At 37.0% G+C, this 22,439-nt stretch overlaps 11 protein-coding genes across 11 annotated transcripts; 4 read left to right on the forward strand and 7 right to left on the reverse strand.

Moving 5' to 3' along the window:
- Positions 1-73: 73 nt before the first annotated feature.
- I206_107108 (uncharacterized protein) lies at positions 74-925 on the reverse strand (the record flags this gene model as incomplete). The annotated part of the gene is made up of 1 exon (XM_019157070.1): positions 74-925. The coding sequence occupies one exon, from the start codon at positions 923-925 to the stop codon at positions 74-76; it is 852 nt and encodes a 283-aa protein (XP_019009788.1).
- A 761-nt stretch (positions 926-1,686) lies between these two features.
- On the forward strand, positions 1,687-2,274 carry I206_107109 (uncharacterized protein; the record flags this gene model as incomplete). Its single annotated transcript, XM_019157069.1, has 1 exon — positions 1,687-2,274. One exon carries the CDS (start codon positions 1,687-1,689, stop codon positions 2,272-2,274), a length of 588 nt encoding a protein of 195 aa, XP_019009787.1.
- A 52-nt stretch (positions 2,275-2,326) lies between these two features.
- Positions 2,327-2,692, forward strand: I206_107110 (uncharacterized protein; the record flags this gene model as incomplete). Its single annotated transcript, XM_019157068.1, has 1 exon — positions 2,327-2,692. One exon carries the CDS (start codon positions 2,327-2,329, stop codon positions 2,690-2,692), a length of 366 nt encoding a protein of 121 aa, XP_019009786.1.
- A 302-nt stretch (positions 2,693-2,994) lies between these two features.
- On the reverse strand, positions 2,995-3,219 carry I206_107111 (uncharacterized protein; the record flags this gene model as incomplete). The annotated part of the gene is made up of 1 exon (XM_019157067.1): positions 2,995-3,219. One exon carries the CDS (start codon positions 3,217-3,219, stop codon positions 2,995-2,997), a length of 225 nt encoding a protein of 74 aa, XP_019009785.1.
- A 1,039-nt stretch (positions 3,220-4,258) lies between these two features.
- I206_107112 (uncharacterized protein) lies at positions 4,259-9,565 on the reverse strand (the record flags this gene model as incomplete). The annotated part of the gene is made up of 19 exons (XM_070203450.1): positions 4,259-4,530; positions 4,774-4,898; positions 4,975-5,122; positions 5,186-5,348; positions 5,419-5,543; positions 5,602-5,739; positions 5,791-5,854; positions 5,915-6,012; positions 6,063-6,186; positions 6,256-6,389; positions 6,467-6,630; positions 6,692-6,751; positions 6,817-6,975; positions 7,063-7,498; positions 7,565-8,038; positions 8,094-8,186; positions 8,241-8,375; positions 8,435-9,314; positions 9,383-9,565. 19 exons carry the CDS (start codon positions 9,563-9,565, stop codon positions 4,259-4,261), a joined length of 3,975 nt encoding a protein of 1,324 aa, XP_070059551.1.
- Positions 9,566-9,832: 267 nt separating this feature from the next.
- On the forward strand, positions 9,833-10,692 carry I206_107113 (6,7-dimethyl-8-ribityllumazine synthase; the record flags this gene model as incomplete). The annotated part of the gene is made up of 3 exons (XM_019157065.1): positions 9,833-10,050; positions 10,187-10,548; positions 10,616-10,692. 3 exons carry the CDS (start codon positions 9,833-9,835, stop codon positions 10,690-10,692), a joined length of 657 nt encoding a protein of 218 aa, XP_019009783.1.
- Positions 10,693-11,063: 371 nt separating this feature from the next.
- I206_107114 (uncharacterized protein) lies at positions 11,064-11,885 on the reverse strand (the record flags this gene model as incomplete). Its single annotated transcript, XM_019157064.1, has 1 exon — positions 11,064-11,885. The coding sequence occupies one exon, from the start codon at positions 11,883-11,885 to the stop codon at positions 11,064-11,066; it is 822 nt and encodes a 273-aa protein (XP_019009782.1).
- Positions 11,886-12,270: 385 nt separating this feature from the next.
- On the forward strand, positions 12,271-14,642 carry I206_107115 (uncharacterized protein; the record flags this gene model as incomplete). The annotated part of the gene is made up of 2 exons (XM_019157063.1): positions 12,271-14,043; positions 14,133-14,642. The coding sequence occupies 2 exons, from the start codon at positions 12,271-12,273 to the stop codon at positions 14,640-14,642; spliced, it is 2,283 nt and encodes a 760-aa protein (XP_019009781.1).
- Positions 14,643-14,858: 216 nt separating this feature from the next.
- Positions 14,859-15,988, reverse strand: I206_107116 (uncharacterized protein; the record flags this gene model as incomplete). The annotated part of the gene is made up of 2 exons (XM_019157062.1): positions 14,859-15,767; positions 15,845-15,988. 2 exons carry the CDS (start codon positions 15,986-15,988, stop codon positions 14,859-14,861), a joined length of 1,053 nt encoding a protein of 350 aa, XP_019009780.1.
- A 456-nt stretch (positions 15,989-16,444) lies between these two features.
- On the reverse strand, positions 16,445-18,032 carry I206_107117 (uncharacterized protein; the record flags this gene model as incomplete). The annotated part of the gene is made up of 3 exons (XM_019157061.1): positions 16,445-17,057; positions 17,158-17,395; positions 17,465-18,032. The coding sequence occupies 3 exons, from the start codon at positions 18,030-18,032 to the stop codon at positions 16,445-16,447; spliced, it is 1,419 nt and encodes a 472-aa protein (XP_019009779.1).
- Positions 18,033-18,938: 906 nt separating this feature from the next.
- Positions 18,939-22,153, reverse strand: I206_107118 (uncharacterized protein; the record flags this gene model as incomplete). Its single annotated transcript, XM_019157060.1, has 13 exons — positions 18,939-19,283; positions 19,344-19,471; positions 19,532-19,783; positions 19,852-19,937; positions 20,009-20,656; positions 20,711-20,820; positions 20,892-21,010; positions 21,075-21,263; positions 21,325-21,463; positions 21,520-21,654; positions 21,778-21,927; positions 21,992-22,022; positions 22,083-22,153. 13 exons carry the CDS (start codon positions 22,151-22,153, stop codon positions 18,939-18,941), a joined length of 2,403 nt encoding a protein of 800 aa, XP_019009778.1.
- Positions 22,154-22,439: the final 286 nt, after the last annotated feature.

A 22,439-nucleotide genomic window follows, 5' to 3' on the forward strand; every position in this document is an offset into this window, starting at 1 on the left:
TCCTCCTTAAATCGCAAATGTATGCTTTCCACCTTATCTTCCTTTGCTGGGTAATATCTAATTAACAAGATTGTCATTTCTGTTTAGGTTTGAAACCGTATAATATAGTTTGATCATCATTTAATCCTAATTCAGATGGATCATCTTCTTCGAAATCTTCATTTTTGTTTTCTGCTTTGATAAAATTCGAATCAGACTTTACCTCTTGTTCTGATTTAATATATTCTGAATCATCTTGCCAACATTCATTTTCATCAATCTTATCAGGTTCAATATGATCTTTTTGTAATTGAAACTCCTCTTTTTGGTTTTTATTCATTTGTGAAGAATTATATTCACTTGGAGAGATCAAAAATTCATTCTTCATATAATCTTCTTTAGAAGGTTTTGGTGATTTATATGATTGATCTTGTTTAAGGATTAAATCTTTTTTCATTATTGATTCAATTGAATTATCAATTATGTTTAAATTATTTAATTTATCTTTTAAATCATCAATTTGTATTCTAAATTCTTTATTTATATTTTTTTCTTTTTCTAATTCTCTTTCAACATTTTCCAAACGATTTATGAAAGAATTTACTAAATTTAATAAAAACAATTCTGAATTGATATTTGAAGGAATTGAATCATTTTGAAATGTTTTATTAGATTGTGATTCTACTGTAATTGGATTAGATGATGTTGTACCGGTATGAAAATGGGAAGATTTAGAATTTTGTTGATTTGTTGATGTTGATTGAGGTATACCTAATTGAAAATTTAAATTTGATCCAAGTGGAATCGAACAATCTAATGATAATGATGAGATATCAAGTTTGAATTTTATTCCTTCATAATTGGAATTTGAATTTTCATTATCATTTGAAGGTGTTTGACTTGAGTTGGAATTGGAATTTGAGTATTTTGGTATTTCATTTGACATGACTTCAAAAGACCTTTTTTCCTTGACTGACTTTTGAAAGATATTATCGTATAATGAAGGACGAATTATGGATCGGAAAGGTATTGAAGAAGAAGACAACATATAATGAGTTATGAGGATTTTTTTGTTATAACAAAAGAGACGTTTTAGATGAATTCTGAAACTCATATATTCGGTCAATGCCGTAATACTCTTGCAACGGATATCTAATCTAAGCTTAAGTCAATTTATTTATCAGAAATTGAGCGATTCATCTTGTAGTCCTCTTATTCAACTTGCTTACACAGACGAATCTATCAAATGAGCATTGAATTACTGTTGTCCAGCTGGTGATTGGAAAAGAGGAAAGCAGATTAGACTGAATGGCTGTAAGCAGCCATCATGGTGCAGAGCTTAACGTCCAAACAAATTCCCATGGGTTTGCCCTTACAGACGCTGAATGTGATTGAATTCGCTCAATATGGCAAGGACGTACAATGCCAACTCTTGGGCTGCGGAGATCTGAGCGTCATATAAGGAAGTTTGTCAACGCGTGGAAATATTCATATGCTTCTTCTCGTCAGCGAATTAACATGCAGTGGTAGAAATTACAGGTTGATCTCTTCCATTTTCCTTCAATGAATCCTTTCCTCACCTTTATAATTATTTACGATTTTGGAATCTCACTTTTACTCTCTTCATTTAAATCACGCCCACCTTGGAAGATAATCTGTATATCACCCTTCTTCAAAAGTATTTACGCTATCGCCACAGCACCCAAAATGGATCCAGACTCGAATACAGACGTGGCTAACACTCCTAATGATCAACTTGTATCCATCCTCAATCGACTTAGTATGTTGGAACAACAATTAGAACAATCCGAGGAGAAGACAGAGAGGATTGAATTATTAGTAAAGACACAAGAAAGCCAAATTATTCATATGCAAAAGAGAAATGCCGAATTAGAGAACAAATTTAAAATTGAAAAAGAAGTAAATACTGTACTTGATCAAAGATATCGTCAGCTCAACGATAATTTCGTAATTCTCAAAAATCAAATTCAACGATTAGAAGAAATCGTTGCAAGCATTAAAACCAAATCAAATGGTTCAGAAAACAACAATAACCCGGAAGATGTTGACAAAGAAGACAAAGAGACGAATTCAAGAATTTTAGCTATTAAGAACGCAGGTGAATATACAATTTCTCAAATTCGTAAATTAAGAAAAGATTATTTGAAAGAAGAATGTAAGATAGATCTTGCATTTCAAGCACTTTATAAAGCTGAGAAAGAGGCATTAGGAGTAATTAAAAAGGAGAAACAAGTTTTGGAAGAAGCGAAAAATATTAGGAAAAAAAGAAATTAATGAAATCGTCGTATCTGGTATTCAAGAAATCAACGACATCAGTTCGAAGCTAATGAGAGAACTTGGATACTCAGTCGAGTGCGCTTTACAAGATTTGGAGAAGATGAATTTTGATCTCATTACTCAGCAAAAGCAAAGTTTGTACAACCTTGGAAATGGTATTTATGGAATTAACGGTACATATACTACATATCAGCTTATTCATATGGTCGAATCTCTACCTGAGCCTCAAAGATCGAGGAAGAACAAGAACAAAACAAAAGGTAAAGCGCAATCTTCCAAATTTCCAATCGTTGATCCTGGATACGATAATGGTAATTGGATCCGAGTTTATGATCCCAGGCTCACTAGACCAATGGTACTTGGTGATTATCTTGTAAAATGGTCTAACATGGGTATAACTGCAATGACCGATTAAAATTCTGCAGAGAGTTTCATTTCGTATAGCAATTTCTCTAGGATCAAAAGTTATGAAGTCAAAAGTGAGGAGGATCTTTCAACGTTTATATCAATCTGAACATATCAGAAAATCCTATGCATACCATCTATACTTGTAAATTAAAGTGGTAAGTGTGCTTCCCCTACCTGTTCGATTTTCAATGGATGTGGTTTGAACTACTTATCCCGTCGCGGGAAATCTATGATTTGTAAAAGCAAGCACCATGAATCAGCGTTAAGAGGTGACGGCGATGATTGACATGCTCGCTCACATAGTTTACTTTATGAATCTCGTTCGTCCCTCTCTCTACCCAATCCAATCGGTCCAGCACCTTCCCAAAAGACTGGATATTCTTTAGGCCAGTCTTTCATCGTTTGTCCATGACCCCATCGCTCATTTATGTATATTTCAAAGGCAATCTGTTTCGGATCAACAGATGGGGTCACAACAGTGGTGATATGTCGAGATGCTGATTCAGAGGATGGATCATCTTGTTTTGAGGACATTGAGACGTTTTGAATTGGTTTAAAGAGACTGAGTTTGGAGGTTTTTATTCTGGCTTAAAATACTAGTTGACGTTGAACAAAATTGATCTGACAGAAGACAGTACCACTGACTTCCTAGTTCAACATTGATTATGATCTATATATCGCCGATTTCAGATTTCTCCCATCATTAGTCAAAAAAGACAACCCTCTTAGATACCCCTAGCTATTGTACTCGCCTCACCCGATCTTCTCAGACACTAATTAACGATAAACCCTATTCAAGATCAAAGCTAGATCATCATAAGTCCAACAACAGAATAAGAAACTGAGACACATTCCTTTCCATCATTAAATGACATCCTTTCGATGATCGAACATCTGATCATTCGAATTAAAGATCGAGAAAAATCGAGAATACTCTACTATTCATTGATATTGTTTGACTGATACCCGAAGTAGACCTTGTTAAACAAGATCATAAACTTAAGAGACACTTTGATGGTAGATTAAGTTTTGATCCTAGTGTCATTCAATCATCAAAGAGCAAAATACATCAAGAATTAAATTTCTTTCTTTGTGGTCATCTTTACTGTTTCTCATTTTACAGGAAATTCCTTTCTTTTGCTATATCTTGCAAATCTAGGTGAATTGCTTCTGCCCAATCTATGACTACTGAGATCAACTATGTACAATCATTTTAGATATGTTTGAATTTTCTGATAAAAATAAAAAAGTACCCTGATCGTAAGCTCATTTCCCCACTTCGCTAATATCCTTCCTCACCCCACTCTTACCCCTCCTTTCATCTTACTCAACTGTGAATCGACCGAAATCCAGATTTTCAGCTGGGTAGTGAAACTAGTTTATTGTTATCGCATCAAAGTGATTCTAATCAAAATCATGTAACACAATTTCATAGACTCATCAAATTCAACGCTCGTGCTCCTATATCAAAAGATCGAAGTCAAAGTCAAGCGAGGTATTCATCGGAAATCAAATTTTATCCATGATATTATACATATGCATCGTTGCAATTAATCAAGACTATGCATGAATTCTATTGAAGCGAAATTGCAAGCATTCCTATCCCCTTCCAAACACTTACTTGAGGTTTAATCAATGCTAAACTCTTATCTAAACCTTCTTCTAATCCCGTTCCTCCACTTTCAATAGCTTCTTTCAATATATCTTCTCTACCTTCCCAAGCTAATTCAATTGAACTTTCTAATTTTGTTCGGAATGACTTGATTGTTTTTTGTAGTGAATTGGCAAGTTCAACATGGTCTGAAGTAGCCAAGATCAAATGGCGTAAAAGTGTCGTCGCTTCGGCTAACAGAACATATCAGTCAGCAAATAAACCGTGTCATCGTTTTTGTAGATCTTCGTGAGCCCCTTGCAACCCATCATGGCACCTTTGCCCTCCTCCTACCTGCACTCATTCTTATCGCCCTACTCGCCTCTCTCTCTTTGTTTCCCGCCTCCGTGACCATCATTCTTCCTCCTCCGTTTAAGTTTCCGACTTTTGCCTTCCTTTTCACCCCGTACATTCTAGTAAGAATCGTCAGAACTCACCACTCTTCTCATCTACCCTGATCAATAACCTTCCTATACTACCTATAAGATATTCATATTCATCGACTGTACCTTTTCTTCCCGTTGCACGTTTTCTCGCCTTTTTAGATGATTTAGCAGTATGCCTAATCCACAGCAAATTTATCAGCTTCCCTCTGCAATCACTTTGTCCACGTTGAGTATTATGATCAGTTCACTCACCCAGTCATACCGGTTAACTTCGTTGCTTGTGAGAAAACAGTAGTTGGAGCAACAGTATACCTTGTGAAACCGGTAACAGCTGTTGTAGCATTTGTAGCTACGTCAACACCTTCTATAGCAGGTTCAGTATCAACAATGTAAAATTGTTCTATCACAAAAAGCTAATCAGCCCCACATCATAGGTTCTAGTAAAGATCAAACCCCGACTCACCTGGATCATTCTCTCTTATCTTCCTGAGATCTTTCAACCTATTCATTTCTTTGTCTAATTGTCCTTCCATTTCTTCAAAAGTTTCCATAAGAGCTTCATGCGCTTCTTCAAGTCCAGGATGTATCATAGATTCAACTAAATCAGATCGATCATGCAGAGATGTCTAAATCACATCACAAGATTAAGAATCGTTCTTGATATCTCGATTTGTAACAGGAGAAACGAAAACTTACAAGTCTATAAGCTTCACTGAAATCAGCACCACGACATAAAACATCGACAGCACTGTCTACATCCTGCGCATGCTCAATGAACACTTGAGAAGCTTCTAAATGACGTCCTCGAGAAGCAAGGTGATCTACATCATTGCCATGTAAGCTACATGACCGGGGCGATAACGGAAACTTATAGCTTACCTGTAACTCTAACACATATTTGCAGTGTATCATCTTCGGAAACTTCCAACTTCTTAGCCAAAGTGAATAGTTCTCGCCATGCATGAGCCTTCTCGAAAGCTTTCAAAGCTTTCGATTCCTTTTTGCCCAGTATGTAGGCTGAGAATAAAAGTTAGCTGGGAACTTCCCGCCCGGATGAGAACCGCTCACATATAGCAGCATCTGCGAAATCCCTTCGGTCGTACAAGTAGTCTCCGTACAGGTCGTGTACCACCTAGACAGCGCTTGAGTCAGCGGTGTCCCGGACTGGAGCGACAAGAGGTAAGTCACTCACTTCAAGGTGTTCTGGTTCATCCGCATATAACTTGAAAGCCTCATCATACAGCTCATACCTCGATAAGTAAGAAGAAGCCTCTTCGAAGCGCTCCGGACCTATCAGGTCACATGAGTGGTGTGTCAGACATACTGAAGGATGAACTTACCAGATTGCTTCAAATTTCTCAATGCGCTTTCTCTTCTGAAAAGGTGATCATCAATTCTAAACCTTTGATCCCATTTGTCTAAAGCTCTCAACTCCCTCAAGAACGGCAGATACTCTTTAGGATCCTACAGTACAATAACCAGGATCAGTTTGGACTGATACAAAATTTGTAGATGCAATATAATCAGACACACCTTTTGAGAATATTGAGCAATCATCAAGACCAATTGGAAATTGTACATTCCCAAAGCTACGTCATATAGTCTGTTTACGTCCGAGAGGAAAATGATATATTTGATAGCATCCTCGACTATCTCTGGGTGGTCCGCTAGAGGGGAGGTCATATTGTCAGCTAAGTCGAATTATCTTTCGCAGAATATCGCAACAAACAGCCGCTCGACGTACATTGAAGGGTTAGAAGGACTTGTAATCCACTTTCATAATCTGCAGGTTGTTTACAGACGTGAGTGGTCAAAATGGTCTCTATGTACTGCTCAACTCCTCTTTCTTCCAGAATAGACCGCAAAGCATCGCAGATTGTATTGACTTTGTCTGTGGCATGAGATAATCTACGAACCAATAGCATCAGCCGGCCTCTCATCACTTGGCGATGACGAAACTTTTACTAACGATGAAGATGATGGATGATTGCTGCGATCGCCATATAGAACTTTGGCAGAATCAGCCGAGCTACGGAATGGAAAGTAATCATTAGTACACTGTTATCGACTGAGGAAAATAAAAGTGAGACTGACCTAAGTGAAGATACGAATAAGTTCAGGTAATCAACTTCCGGGACCTGTTCTACAAAGTTCTTTAAATTCTTCATAAATTGCAAAGGATCAAGATCATATAGCACGTTGAGGTCTAATCGGTGTTTTCGACATTGTAGGAATGCATTTCGGTAGTTTCCCCTGATGAGATGACCAACCAAAGAGAATATCAGCTCAGTTGCCTTCGAAACCTGAGGGAAATGTGACAGAAATGTCCCCCTCACTCACGATAAGACATCTTGCTTGACAACAGCCAAAACCAATGCTCTAGGATAAACAGTCTCCAAGTTACCCCTAGGCATTTGCAATACCAGACTCATGGAAGATTCACACGCTGCAACAATCAATGATCCTCTTTCTACTCTTCTTTCGTCCCATGTCATCTCTTGAGTTGATAGGTCATCTCCATTTGCGAGTCTCCCCAAAGTGGGCAAGGGTGCGTAATGGGATGACTGTGAAGATGTAGTGTAGATCAGGAAATCCGGTGTAAGGGTGTAAGAAGTCACGTTTGATGCTATTGATGTTGATATGGATGAAGGCGATATAGACGACAAGTGTAATTTGGAATTGGGTGATAAAGCAAATATCAATTCTGACGATGCAGAGTATGTCAACGCCGTTGGGTGAGGTCCTAGAGTGATGTCGATGGATTGATCGCTGACCACTTTGTCATGGAGAGTATGTCAGCTGGAGATCCTTTTGGCCAGGTATCTGAAGCTTGAAGACTTACCGCTCTTTAGCTGTCCTTGGGCGGTCAAGGCAAGTAACTCCTCTCCTGCCCATAACAGTCTTTCGATATCGTCTTCTAGCTCTTCAGTCTCGGTTTCCTCTTTCTCTTCTACAATACTAATCAGAGTTTTCGCTGAGCCATCCTTCTCCGACCAAGAAAGTATAGCTACTTTGCCGTTTGGCCCAATGGCAATTTGCTTCACCAAGTTCTTTTCTGCGCTAGATACTGTGGTGGAATGTTTCAGTTTTGGCTCAGCTACTTTACCACCACCACGGAGTCTACTTCCTAATTTAGGATCTGGCAATCTAGTATTAAGATCCCATACCTGGACTAGACCATCTGCGAAAAGGATTGACAGAGAATCCGTGGAATCGGAAAGACTGACGTGAACAGGTACTGAGGGGAGATCGAGGTGATATGAGGACATTGGAGGTGGGGTATTTTGGGTTCTGAAAGGTGTTATGAGGAGTTTTTCTACATTGCAAATCAGTGTATTATTCAAGCCAAGTTATTAGGTGATGTGACTTACGACCATCCACTACAGCTACAGAAGCTGTATCGTTCGGCATAGGTAGTCTAGCGGTATATGTATCCCAGACAAAGGTTCTAGCCTGAACGAAGCCTAATGAATGTCGATTGTTAGTCTGGTGTCGACGGACGGAGTCGAAGTACTTACTCTCTCCAAACAGATAGATGGTCAGTGGATCTTCCGGATGCCATCTGAATCCGCTGAATCTACTCGAAGAAGGATCATGAGAAAACAACTCTTGTTTGAGGTAATAATGATAATTCTTCATCGACCACAGTTGGACTATTTTGGTAATATAATCAGCTTTTCACCTTCTCGAGAGTACCTTTGTGCAGCCTCACCAACATCCCTATCTTTCCTCTCGATCCAAATAGCCAGAACTTCTGAATCCGAATTCCAACTCAATCCCTTAACTTTTCCATCTTTCCAAGTTTCTTTACTTTCCCTTAATTCAAATCCACCATGTCGAAGACCATTTCTTTCCAACATTGCTATATCCCACTTTCCTTCTCTACCTTCACCACCACCTTCATAGCCATACCGTATCAAAGTTGATAAAAGATTCCCTACTGGTCTCCAAGATAAGTTTCCTTCTAATCCAGGTAAAGATTCTGACGTGGAAGATAATTTAGGTATAAATCCTGTATTTGGATCTCTTGAAAATATTCTAATTTGTCTTCTACTTTCTGAACTCTCACCTCCATATGGATCCAGAGAAGATATAGCGAAGTAAGACGCATCTCCTCGGAAAGTGATATATGGTAAACCTGAATCGGTTGGATGAGATATTGATTTTGAAGTATTGATAGGTTGTTTAGCTGCTGATTTACCTAATGATCCATGGAATTGAGTTTGTTTTGATCCCCATCCAACATTTATGAATCCATCTTCACCAAATTCATCAGATCTAAGAGGTTCTTCATGTATAACGTCGAAATGTCTAGTCATGCAAACTAGATTGTCTTCGCCAGTAACTAAGATTATCTGTTCATCATCCGGTGCCCACGCTGCAGCTTTAATACCACTGTCGACCGACCCTACAATCTCAACCGGTGAAATCTGTCCGTCTGAGCCTTCCAGAGCTAAAGTGGCTATATCCCCACCTGCTAAGAGGACTATCAAAGTTCTATCATCCGGTAAATAATGTATATCGAGGGTTTCACCTTGATGTTCTGGTTTAGGAAATGGTGCGAGGACTGGCGAGCTGAATGATGCGATAATCTATGGATAAAAGTCAAGCGGCAAAAAGATGAGCTTCAAGAAAAAAGGGAGAAGCTGATTGCGCTCACTTCTGGCTCTGTATTGTCTGAAGTTATTTGCAATATATCGATTTCCACACCACCATCTTCTCCTGCCCTTTCTAGCGTAATGAAAATGGTTCCATCTTCTGGATTTATAGCTATATTTCCAACCTTACTGCTAAATTGATCGAGAGAACTGATTTGGATTCCAAGAGGCGTGAGGGACCTCATCTTACCTATGAGTTATCCGGTCTCGTATTATGAGGAGGTATTCAGATACTCTTTAGATATTCAGTTAAATTCGAGCTATTCAGAGGTAGAGAACCAACAAAATTCTGAACATTTCAAGTTTAACAGCACTTAGATTCGGTGATCGCCGCCGTCGAAGTGGAGTGGTATCATCATCACTTCACCTCCACTAAGTTTAGTAATATACAGGTTCTATTGATGTTCTTCTTCATTCTTCACATTATTGAACAATACCGAAACATTTTAAAGATGTCAGACCCAACTATCAAAGGACTTCCACCTCCCCCTACCAAATTTGACGGTTCCAATTTCCGAATTGCTATCGTACATGCTCGATGGAACGATGCTATCATCAAATCTCTTGTGGAAGGTACTATAAATAAGCTTAAAGAACAAGGTGTGAAGCAAGAAAATATCGTAGTTAAGAGTGTACCTGGTAGTTACGAACTGCCATTTGCTACTAAGCAGTAAGTAATATGCACACTGTCACTCACACTTCAATCCCTCTCGCTATTACGGCTCTTGCCATGTGTCTCATTATTACGTCCACTTCTCGTATAACAAGTCTGATGGTATAAATCCTGATCTGATATCATACTCTAGGCTCATCGAAGCCGGTAAAATTCAATCATCAAACGCTGCACCTTCCATGATAGCATCAACCACCAATCTCCTTTCACTTATCGATAACACTACTTCTCAACCTTCAACTGAGAAGAAGACCGATAATGCAAGTAATTCTGGACCTCTTACAAAGCCTTTTGACGCTATCATTCCCATTGGATGTTTGATCAAAGGATCAACAATGCACTTTGAATACATTTGCGATGCTGTTACTCATGGATTAATGAAAGTTCAATTGGAAACTGGTACACCTGTTATATTTGGAGTTTTAACCGCTTTGAATGATGACCAAGCTTTAGAAAGAGCTGGTATCGGAAGAACTGAAAAAGGTAAAGGTCATAGTAAGTTGAATTTCCAATTCGGTATTCAGGTTCGGCTGAATGACCAAAACTGACTTCTTTGCGTTAGATCACGGTGAAGATTGGGGTTTGGCTGCTGTTGAACTTGCTGCTCAAAATCAAGATTGGTCAAAAGGTATATTATGATTAGGTTTGAATGGTAACAAGACGAAATCATATGGATTTAAATAGAACAGAAGAATGCATTGAATTCAATTTGCAATTCACAGAACCAAGTGATCAGAGCTCATACTGAATACGAAGTATTCTCTATTACATAAGTCCTCGATAATTTAAAGATGATAGACCCGAACCCGGTACAGGATATTTCTAACGCTGTCAATGACGATTGTTCGATTGCAATACATATGGCAAGATACCTGAATATCTGCCCGAGCTTCGTCTGATATGAATACAAATAACACAATAAATATTGAATATGCAATAATGTACAACCGTTTCATGACTCCAAGAAATACCACGTCATTTGAGCAATATGAGTACTGTATTCCTATATATCACTCCTCAAAAGTCGTAGCTGCTATTATCCAAACATCTCCTTTTATCTCCCCACCATAATAAATGTCATTGGACTGTTCATCTACCCAACCTAAACCTTGTTCCATTACACAATCATTCAATCCAAGTTCAATTCTATCATCAGACCAATTAGTCTGTAATTTAATTTCTCTTTTATTTAATTTTCCTCCTGTTGTTATAGCTATATTAAGTAAAATTGATTGATCAGTATTTAATTCATTAGGTATTGTTCTAATATATTTAATTCCTCCAATTATATTTAATTTATATCCAGATTTTAAAGGTTCAAGTAATTTTAAACTTCTAATAATATCTTGTTCACTTATTTTATTTGTTAAATTTGAATTTGATTTTCCACCATTTCTTAAATTTTCTATACGTTTAATTAAATCTTTTATTTTTATTAAACCACCATTTGAATTTCTTGTTGAAATTGAAATATCAACTAATTGAACTGCTAATTCATATTCAAATTCATCAATACCTAATAATCCCCAAAATCCATCTTTACCTCCAATAGATCTTGAATTTGATGAAGACGAAGAAGAAGAAGAAGAAGCGATTAAAGGATCAATATTTAATGCAGAACACATTTTTTGAAATTGAAATCTAAATGCAGGATCATTTTTAATATCCTTTTTATGTTTTATTGAAAATTCAATTAATATATCTCTGAAAGATTCTAATGATGTTTGTAAAGATTCAAGTTGAGTTTTTGAAATTGATGTTGATAATGTTGAATAAGATGAATTGTATGCTGAATGACGAGATAAAGCTGATAATCCCGGTCCTTTACGCATTTTCATTGAATTCTCTCAAGGCGAGTATAAAATGACATGTAATAGATTATCAGTATTGAGTGTTCTCATATCTACAATCGACTGTTTCAAGTATAAGAGTAGGTTGTGATAAATGCAATTACGTATTTGAGGATGTTGACGTTAGTCACCATACGTACTCGATCTAACTAACGTAGGTCATAACCTTACTTAACGTACAATCCCACGTGTTTTCATTCGTCAATATTCATGTATTCCAAATTCAAATCAATTAACCTAAGAATTGAAACGTCTTCCAACTACTTATCAATTCCGTTGCAGAAATTACATATCGCTCAGCGTCAAACTTATTCAGAGCTGACAAGAAAGCAAATAAGCCAGGGCACAACCGATTGACGGCGATGCAATGTCATTGACCAGTTCTCCGCCTTCAATCTCCCCTCGACAATCCCATACCGACCTGATTTATCAACAATATTACCGTAAACCCGCTTCCTTAAGCTCCAGCCCAGGCTCGAGTACATCGTATAACCATGCAGTCCCAAGCTCACAAACCTCCAGCGGATTATCTTCTCCTGACAGGAGCAGATCAAGGTCGAATACAATAAATACAAGTACAGGTGGATTCCCAGCTAAACCCAATGTGATTCGAAGTACTAGCACTAGATCTGCTCCAACCAGTCCAAGTGGTCGTTTGGTCATGCAAGGGCTCACGCCATTGAACAACATTAGTACCTTACCATCGGATGCTACTCCAACCTACTCTCAAGGTAGTCAGAAAGTTTACGCTCAGCGACTATCTCAACAACAACAGTCGCAAGGCTTGATGGGCCCGCCAGCAACATTGCCGTCGCAATACAATCTGAATCAACAGAGACCTCCTCAATTTCACTCTCATTCGCTACCACCTGCCAATCCACTTCTCACTCTTCCTGTCTCCGGATCAAACCAACAGCCATCACCTGCTCATATCTCCCTCGCTGGTCCGTCTCGCCAACAATCTTACCCTAATGCTATACCGATACCTATTCCTTCTAACTCATCGCACATGCCGTCCGCCAAATCCATCACACGGACTAGACCTAGACAATCTTTCTCTTCTGCCTGGTCACACGGTGAAGACTCAGGTTTAGATTCCGATGCGACTGTCCGACCCGGTAGTAAGGGTGATATGAGCAGGCATAAGGGTAGTTTAAGTCAGCCTGATTTGACTGTTCTTAGATCGAAAAGGGTAGAAGGTTGGGCTGGACATATGAGGAGTGAAGGAGGACCCACAAAGACGCCAATACCTCAAGCCGATATTCCCAGTGGTGGTGAAATTAAACGAAGATCATCAGGACATCGACAAAAGACTCCACCATCTTCTTACTCTAAAACCCCTCCGAGCGATAAAGAAGGATGGTTACCAGCTTCTCCATCTCGTTCTTACTCTTCGTTGTCATCCTTGCGCAAATCTCCATCGTCATCACCACGATCGTCTCAGCTGAATATACCTACAATGTCACCAATCATCCCAAACAGGGTGATCACACCTTTATCAAACTCTTCATCAGAAGATGAAGAATACGTTTCACTTATTTCAAGCGGTATAAATAGAACAAGTTCATCATTGGAAAGAGGTTCAAGTGAAGATGCAGATGATGATTATGAATCAACCTCAACTTCAACAAATTCTCCAGGTGGTTCATCAGGTTCAATCACATTCTCACCAAAGAGGACGAAAAGATTTGGATCTTCTGGTAATTTACGTTCACGTTTTCCATTGGATAGAAAAGGTAGTTATCCTAGCATATCATCAACTTCGACAACTTCAAATGATGCAGGAGGACTGGGATTAAATTTAAACGGAGATACTAGTGAGACGATTACTGCAAAGACTGATAAGACCACTTCATCCATGGAAAATACAAGTAAATCCAAGGGTTTAGTTGAGAAATTTGAAGATTTTTTTCGAAATTCAACATTACTTCCTTTAAGATTATTGGCTATTATACCTTCTCTTTGGGGTATATGCGTTTTAGTCGAAGCTTTGATTACTGGTGGACTATGGGTAGATGTTTGGCCTTGGGGAGTGGATTTATCCAGAGAAGCATTAGAAAGATTGGTAGCTGGAGGTGAGAATACAGAGGGGGTTTGGAGATCATGTGATAGAGGTGACGCAATACTTTGCATAGCATGGGTGAGTGAGATTTCCAAAATCAGGCTGTCTCTAGATCAAATTCATGGAGTAATATCCTGATACACTGATCTTTTATGTTTGTTGATTAGGCAATATGCACCGCACATTTTTGTTTCTCACTTACAACAGGTTTAACACATCGTTGGAGATCTTATTATTCTTTACCATCAACAATTACAAGATTAGTTTCACTTCAATGTTTATGTTGGCCTGCAACATATTTAACTTTATGGTTTTTAGGTGCAAAAAGATTATTACTTTGTTGGGTTGTTATAGGAGTTACAACAGGTTGGTCAAGAACAATACAAATGTGGGTAACTTCAAATGTTATTCCATCAAATACAATCAAAGAACAAGATAAAAATAATTTGGATAATGGAGGAGGAGGAGATACAACACCTAATTTAAAAAATATTAATCTTATTGGACCACCAGAAATTCCTGATGGATTAAGTACATGGGAAAGTTTTAAATGGGGTAGAAAATGGGATTGGGATAAAATTGCAAGAGAAGTAATTTGGAAAATTGGTTTTTTATTACTTGTTACTTGTGCTTGGCTTTTTTGGGGAATTGAAAAAGGAATGAAAGTGAGAGGATAATTAATCAAGTTGAATTTGAATAGCTTGTTGCTATGAATATTATATCGGATATTTTAAATAATTTTTGTTGTGTTATTATTTTGATTAAATATACGAATTTTACTTTTAATGAAATATACGAAATGAATATGAATTATTTATGAAAGAATTGTCTTTGTCTTTTTTTATTTTGGTGAAGAAATGTTTATGCATAATTTTAATTTAAAATTATATAATTTATTCAAAATCTTTTATTCCAACGTATTTTCTTCTCCAATGTAATAAAGGTTGTAAATTTTTATCATTTGATAAATTAACATTTAAAACTTTACAAATGAATAATTCACTTCCTTTTTGTTCTTGTTCTTGTTCTTTTTCTTTTTCTTGTTCTAATATATCATTTTCAAAATTTGAAGAAGAAGAAGAAGAAGAAGAAGATAAATCTTTTAATGAAATATTTTGAATAATTTCACATTTTAAATTACCTATTGAATTTTTCAAACTTGGTGGAATGTTATTAATGTTATTATCATCAAAATTATTATTATCCCAAGTATTTGATAAATTAAAAATTTCATTATGATTTGAACAAGGTAATGATAAAGAATTTGCAATTTCTTCATTTTCTTTTGATAATAATGAAATTGTTATTATTCTTGATTTATTCGAATTTATAATTGATTTTTCATTAAAATTGGAATTTATTGAATTTAAATTTGAAGAAGAAGAAGAAGATGAATTTAAAGGATTTGAATTTAAAGATTGTTGTGATGATGATGATTTTAAATTAGATAATAAATTTATTGCCCAATTTGGAGGTTTTTCAGGTATAGGTAATTTAAATAAAGGCCAAGGTAATTCTGATTTTAAAGGTAAATTTATACTTTTTATTGATGATTGATTTTTTTCTAAATAATCATTTTTTATGAAACCATTTTTTATATATTCATCAGAAACTTCATTAAATATTTGAGAAGGTGGTTTTAAACAATCTGCCATTCTAGAAGGTAATCTTAAAGAAAAAGCAACTAATGGAATAGGATATAAAGTTAAAGATGTAAATGAAGTTAAAGTTGCTCCATGATATTTTGATTTACCAAATAAACTTGAATGTTTAGGTACTGAAGTTACTGCTATAGCTACTGGCTAAAAAGAATAAAAACAAAATACCATTAGTAAAATTATTTTTACATTGACTTTCATCTAAAGATCGATAAACCCACCTGAGCAACATTTCTCATTACTTCTCTTAACATTATCGAAGGATCTAATTTATTTTCTAAATTATTCGAGAAATACCTTTTGATATATCTTATTGATGATTTATTCCATGATCTATATGTCGATCTATTGATGATGATCATCATCGTTGTTGTTGTACCTTGATGCAAAACTTTTAAATCTCCCTAGCTAATATTATATCTTCAATACCTTTAACAATTCACCTTGTCTTTCCGTAGATCGTTTTAAATTGTAGATCTCTAAAATAAGTTGATGACCGAATAAGCATGTTTCAACAACCGAGTACTATGACTTAAATCTAAATCACGTGATATTATCGATCACCTATAGTAATATTATTATAACTTGTCGAGTATCAATTCATCTATTAATTTCAGATGGTATTGAATATGCATAAGTTTGTGAGTGTACATGTATATTACAAATATATGGAAATGATATATATGATATTCGTTACAAAAAAATTACCAAAAAAAGATCAAAATTGGAATAGAAAAGGGTACAACTTTAGTATATGATATATATAAATGAGGTATAAATTTCAAAATTCCTAGAATATTCAATCCAAATATACAATGAAATTAAACTTCTTCTTCTTCTTCTGATTCAAAACTTGTACGATTTAATAAACCTTGTCCATTTTCAATCATTTCTTCTTGTTGTTCTTGTTGTTCTTGTTCTTGTTGTGCTTTTTTAAGTGCTTTTTTAGTTAAATAAGTTAAATAAATAAATAAAAATAAACAAAGTAAAATTCCAAACCATGTTGAATAAGTTTTAATTTGTTCTCTTTTTTCCCATTCATCATCATTATCATTTTGAATCCAAGGAGGTAAAGGATGATGATGATTTTTGTGTTCATTTTCATATTTGTGTCCAGGAATTTCATTGGATTCCCATTGATCATCTTCATGTTGATCGTCATCTTTCGATGGTTCGTTCAATTCAACATTATGTGAATGTCCATAAGCTTCTGATAAATTATGAATACCACTTCCTATCCAAGTATGTAAAACTAATTTACATAAACTTAAAGCTGTACATGCTGTATAAGTTTTAAGTGACAAAGAAGGTGAAGATGCTAAAATCACGTTGAGTAAATTATAAGGATATGGAGCTATTCGAATTAAAAGTAATAAATGAGGATGTGAGGAAAGGAGTGATAAAAGTGTAGAAGAAGTTTGTGAGCATGATAAGCTGATTAAGTCAATATCAATCATTAGTGAAACAGATCTATACAATGCTTATACGCTTTTACTGACGCATCATTTGATTACGAAAAGAAAATTCCACTTACAGTCTTCCAATAACATCTCTTAACCAACATCGACTAATTATAAATACTCCTACAGCACCTACTAAACTTGCTAAATAACTAATCAGAAACCCTTGCCATACACCAAATGTATATCCTGATAATACTATAAGAGTTGAATAAAGTGGTATAGGAGGTATAGTAGTTATTAATATCAAAAGAAAGAAAATTGCATGACCATATGAAGAAGCTTCAAGAGTTGTTGACATTGAATCTAAGCCTATTTTCCATAGAAGATATGAATTAATAAATTTGAGAATCAAAGAAGATAAATTGCAATATAACTTACTTTGAAAAAGTTCTTTTCTCCACCAACCTAAAATACCTAAAACTAATAAAGTAGTTGATATCCAACCTAAAATCATTCCTTTTCCAATAGCATTTTCACCTTTAAAAGAACAAACAGAACCTATTCCATTTCTAGATTTATCCCACATTTCATTTAATGATAAACTAACTGATCTATTTCTATTTCCTCTTCTTCCTCCACTATTTCCAGTAGAATTTGGATTCAAATGATTTGAATTTGAATTTGAATTTAAATTTGGATTTAAATATTCATTAGATTCAAAAGTAGGTGGATAAGATGAATATGATTTAAATTCTTTTGAATTTTTGAAATCTTCATCTTCATCTTGATATTGATTTTCAGAATATCTTAAATTCTCTTGATTATTTTGATTTGTATTTTGAGAATTGGAAGATATAGGAGGAGCAGGAGGAGGAGGTTGAGTAGCGTATGATGTTGAAGAATGATATAAAATTGGTCTTTGTTGTGTACTTGATGAAGGTCTAGAAGAAGATGGTATTGAACTATTGATAGAATCAGTGATTGATTTTTCGAGATTGGAAGACATCTTTATTTGTTTTGATTCGATTGATTTTCAACTAAAGAATAGGGATCTTCCGATTCTGCTTGATATAAGATTTTGAAGTAACGATCAAGTAAACCCTCAATATTGATATTCCTGATTAACTCCAAGTGACACGACTCGACGATATCGACTTTGAAACGTTCCTACACAACTACTAATTTTGATTGTTACCGAAGTGATTGTCTCCTATTGATATACAATAGTTGTATATCTTGTTACCTCTACCTATAATTGATCATCGATATCTCAAAAATCATCAATTATCCAATCGTTTCTAAACCCACTAGGTCAAGATTTAATTTGACCAATCCTATATTATCAACATCTAATTTGAAATGTTTGAACGGATTGCGCGAAGATAAATATATCTTCAGATGATTCGTATATGATTCCGTAGTGAAGGTTAATGACCGTCAATCAATACGACTCCTTTTCCGAAGTATCCTTAAACTTCTAATTGTGATAATATCTATTCTAATTGATGATTACAAATATAAAGTCATAATTAAGATATTGAATCTTTATCATCTTTTCATCAATACACTTACTACTACTGCGAACAATGATTAAAATGTACGACAGAGTGCCAAGAGTGATTGTTATTAAGTTATTCCGCAGTCATTATATATAACAGTAACAAGTGAATCTGGAACAATAAACCATTAAGCCTTACTAGTATTTCGTAACGTTCCCCGGTGAGTTCGGGCCTGTTTTACCCTGAATGATATGATATGATCCCACGTTCGTATTGATCTTAAACTCATCCCATCCATGTAATTTACAATCGACAAGCACAATCTCGATTTTACATATGCAACTATATCACACCTACTCATATGCAAAACACTCATATCACATACATAAAACCCACCTTCACCCGCCATTACCCTAAACCCTCTCAAAGACATACAGATAAGCCTTACCTCTCATCTCTTCCCCTCCCCTTTCCGGTGCTCTAACTACCTTTTCATCATTGAACAAAATCCATTCACCGTCTTTACCATCTACACCTTCAGGATTTCGAATGGTGGTTACATAATGACCAGAATGTACTGATGGTCCTTTATGTGAGATGAATGCTTTCAACTTGTAATTCGCCGGAAGATCACTTGAACCTCCAATGTTTTCGTCTTTCTCGTCTTTCCCCTCTCCAGCAGGAAGAGTAGAAACGTCTTCACCTGGATCACCTGGATTAGAGAATAACCATTCGATCGCTCTTTCGGCATTACCATCCTGAACATTATTAGAGTCTGTTAGCTTCTTGGATTTGATTTGTCGGATAAAATGTCTTACAGATTCCCTCAAAGCTTTTCTAGCTTGATTAGGTGTGAATCCCATATCACTAATCATATTTATCTGATCTTGTGATGGCTCAGAAGCAGATTTCGATTGTGTTTGAACTTGTATAGGCGCATCGATATCTGCCAAATGTCAATTCAGCTATCATCCGGCACTTGCGCGGAATGCACAGCTGAACCTACCTGGATCTTCCATATGTTCAAACAACCAACTCATGGCTACCTCGGCATCGCTGTTACCCGTAGCAAGTAATGCTTTCTGACATCGATTTGTCGGGAATCCCATAGCTTCCAGCTGAGACATTGCTGTAGCGTTGAATTCGGGTAAAGCGGAATCGGATGCAGATTTGACCGTCATTTCCTCTTCACCCGGCTGAAGACCTTGAGAGAGGAATGAATCCAAGGTCAATGTGTCAGGCACATTAACAGGTATCTCTGTCAAGTGTTACTGATCAGCCCTGGTTGTATGACACTGAGGTGATCAAACCCTGCAGCGGACATACCTAATTTGGTGGGAACCCAATTTATCAATTGGAACTTTTTCATATGGAATACCAGTAACTCAGGGAAAGACTTGAACCTTGTTGATCTACACCACATCGTTCCAATGTCAGTCGGTATCACTCCACTCCCGTACAAGAAGAAGCTCGATCAGCTCACTTAATAGCGGTTGTCTTGCCATCACATGTTTCGCATTGATACCCCTCAATAGTCTCGTCGCCACAAAGCTGTTGTATACATTTCTCAAGCTCTACCTCCTGGAAAAGCTTTCTCCCTTCCTCGTCTATCCCTTTCTCAGTAGCATCGACCGGAAGACTCGCTAAGTCGACAGGCTCCACTTGCAATCTTACTTTCTTACATCCAGTACATTGTAATCTCTGCTCCATCCCAAATTTAGTGATTCGAGTAGGTTGAAGACTTTCAGGCAAGCTATCAGATTTAGCTTGAGATCGTAACTTCCCCAAAAGATGCTGTAAAAATTCTTCTGAATCCTGCTGTCTCATTGTACTGAATTCTTCATGCCCTTTCCCTATCAAAGCTTTGAATTGACTAGGTTTGATACCTTCCTGGAATCTCGGCGCTTCGGTATTTTCGTCAAAATCTGTCGTAGATGGTGGGGGTAACGTTGCCCTACGAGAGTAGCGACCCGATAATAATCCGTCAGCCAATTTTAGCATTTGACATTCTAAACATTCTGCTGGGAGCTTGTTACATGTCTGGAAGTGATGAGAGGCAGTTTCCGAGGTGTATCTAGACCGATATGCTGGCAGCGAGAAGAGTGTCTGAAGTACGGAAGCCATATAACAGCTATTGGAATATATAAGCTATCTGGATCTGTTGACAACTAAACAGACAGCTTACCTGTTCCCTAGGTTCTTCAGACCGGTCAATCCTTTTCCAAATACAGGTTCTAGCTCTTTTCCGTCATCCCCGGTCATCGAGAAGTCAAACTTTAGATTGTGCTCCAATTGCTGGGGAATGACAAGCAGCGTCAGCTGGTTTGATCCTGGTCATCCGGATATCTGTTGGATCTGCAGCGTACCAATTCGGTCATTGATTTCTCAGTTTTTATCTGCCCCAACACCTCAATACCGAATGCTTGCAGATGCTTTGGAAGATCAGGATCGACCTTCGCATCATCACAAGCATAGCAATAAACATCTAAACAGATATCAGTTTGCTATCCTGACGGTGATGATATTGATTTAATTCAAAGATGACATACCTGCTGTACCTTCTGGAGTCACTGTACCCATCTTAACACCTAGCATATGCCCAGTTTCATGAAAGTGTTCCAGGGCATGGCCATTTCCGCCTACCCCGCCAAACTGCTTTCGGCCGCAATTTGCAAATCCGCAAGTAAGACAGAGCCAAAGATTCGACGTCAGATCGCATGACGAGCATTCAGTAGGCACTGCATCATCATTTCTGTCAGCTGAGCACATGAGTGAATTTCCCTCAGGAAATCAGCTCACCATGCCCGATCTGTATTAAGGGTACCTGCTCCAATGTCAAAGTATGTTCACAAGGTAATATCTCTTCTTCCCACGCTTTGACTTCTGATTGTTGAGCAGAAGAAAGTGCTTTCATTATACCTTCTATCACAGATGAGACCTACATCACAACGGTTAGCTGTTTATGATTCAAACGGTTTGCTGATGGCAGCTCACGTTTGCATCATCAGAATTTATAGCTTCTCCGATGGGACTACATTTTAAGCACCTTAACGAAGTTGAGATGTTGTACAATTCTTCATCCTTCGGTGCTGAGATAGCTAATTTTTTGTTTGGAGGTTCTGTTGAATCCTAATTATACGTATAAGTATCGCTGTCCTTGAAATCACTTTCATCGCCACCCTCACGACTGTGACATCGATAGCATTGGATTATATCCTTGGCTACCCTGACCAAAGAAGAATTTGAACTTACTCTCTTGGTCCTCTCCTTCCTCGTTCGCTTGATCACAACACCTACACCATGCCCCGTTTTCTCGGCATGTAAATATGCGTGTCTTCGACCTTCTCCAAAACAACCTCCATTAAAGCATTCTAGACACACTAAGACACCTTCAGGACCGTCCTGAACAAGGTCGAGAGGTAAGCTACATGACCATGGTATGCTGAAAACAGAAAAGCCAGCTTACTTGGCCATCAAAGCAGAGCGTACATTCCTCCCTGATTCATCAATCAGCGACATCAGTTGAATGAGGTAGAATGTGTTTTCCTTCAACTTACCGATGAACTTGTTGCCCCACAGTGGGGCTCTTCAGCCTAGGAGCTATATGAGATATGTGAGAGCAGCTCATCTTGATTGGAATTGGAAAAAGATGAGATGCATCGGTTGAGAGAAGAAGGACGAAGGAGAAATGTATAGCTATATAGTAACGTATGGTGATGAGTGACATGAAGCCAGCGCAGGGGTCTCCACCTCCACCCATCGAATTCTGCCACGTGTTGTCATTGCAAGGTGATAGCCACGTCATAATAATGTTAAACTTATCATTTGTTGCCATTGATTGTGATGTCTTCAAGACCGTATTCACATTATCTTTCAGGCCGTTATATACCTATACGTCAACGACGAATCATACA

This window comes from Kwoniella pini, chromosome 10 (genome assembly GCF_000512605.2).
Source record: "Kwoniella pini CBS 10737 chromosome 10, complete sequence".
In the NCBI taxonomy this organism is placed as follows: domain Eukaryota; kingdom Fungi; phylum Basidiomycota; class Tremellomycetes; order Tremellales; family Cryptococcaceae; genus Kwoniella; species Kwoniella pini.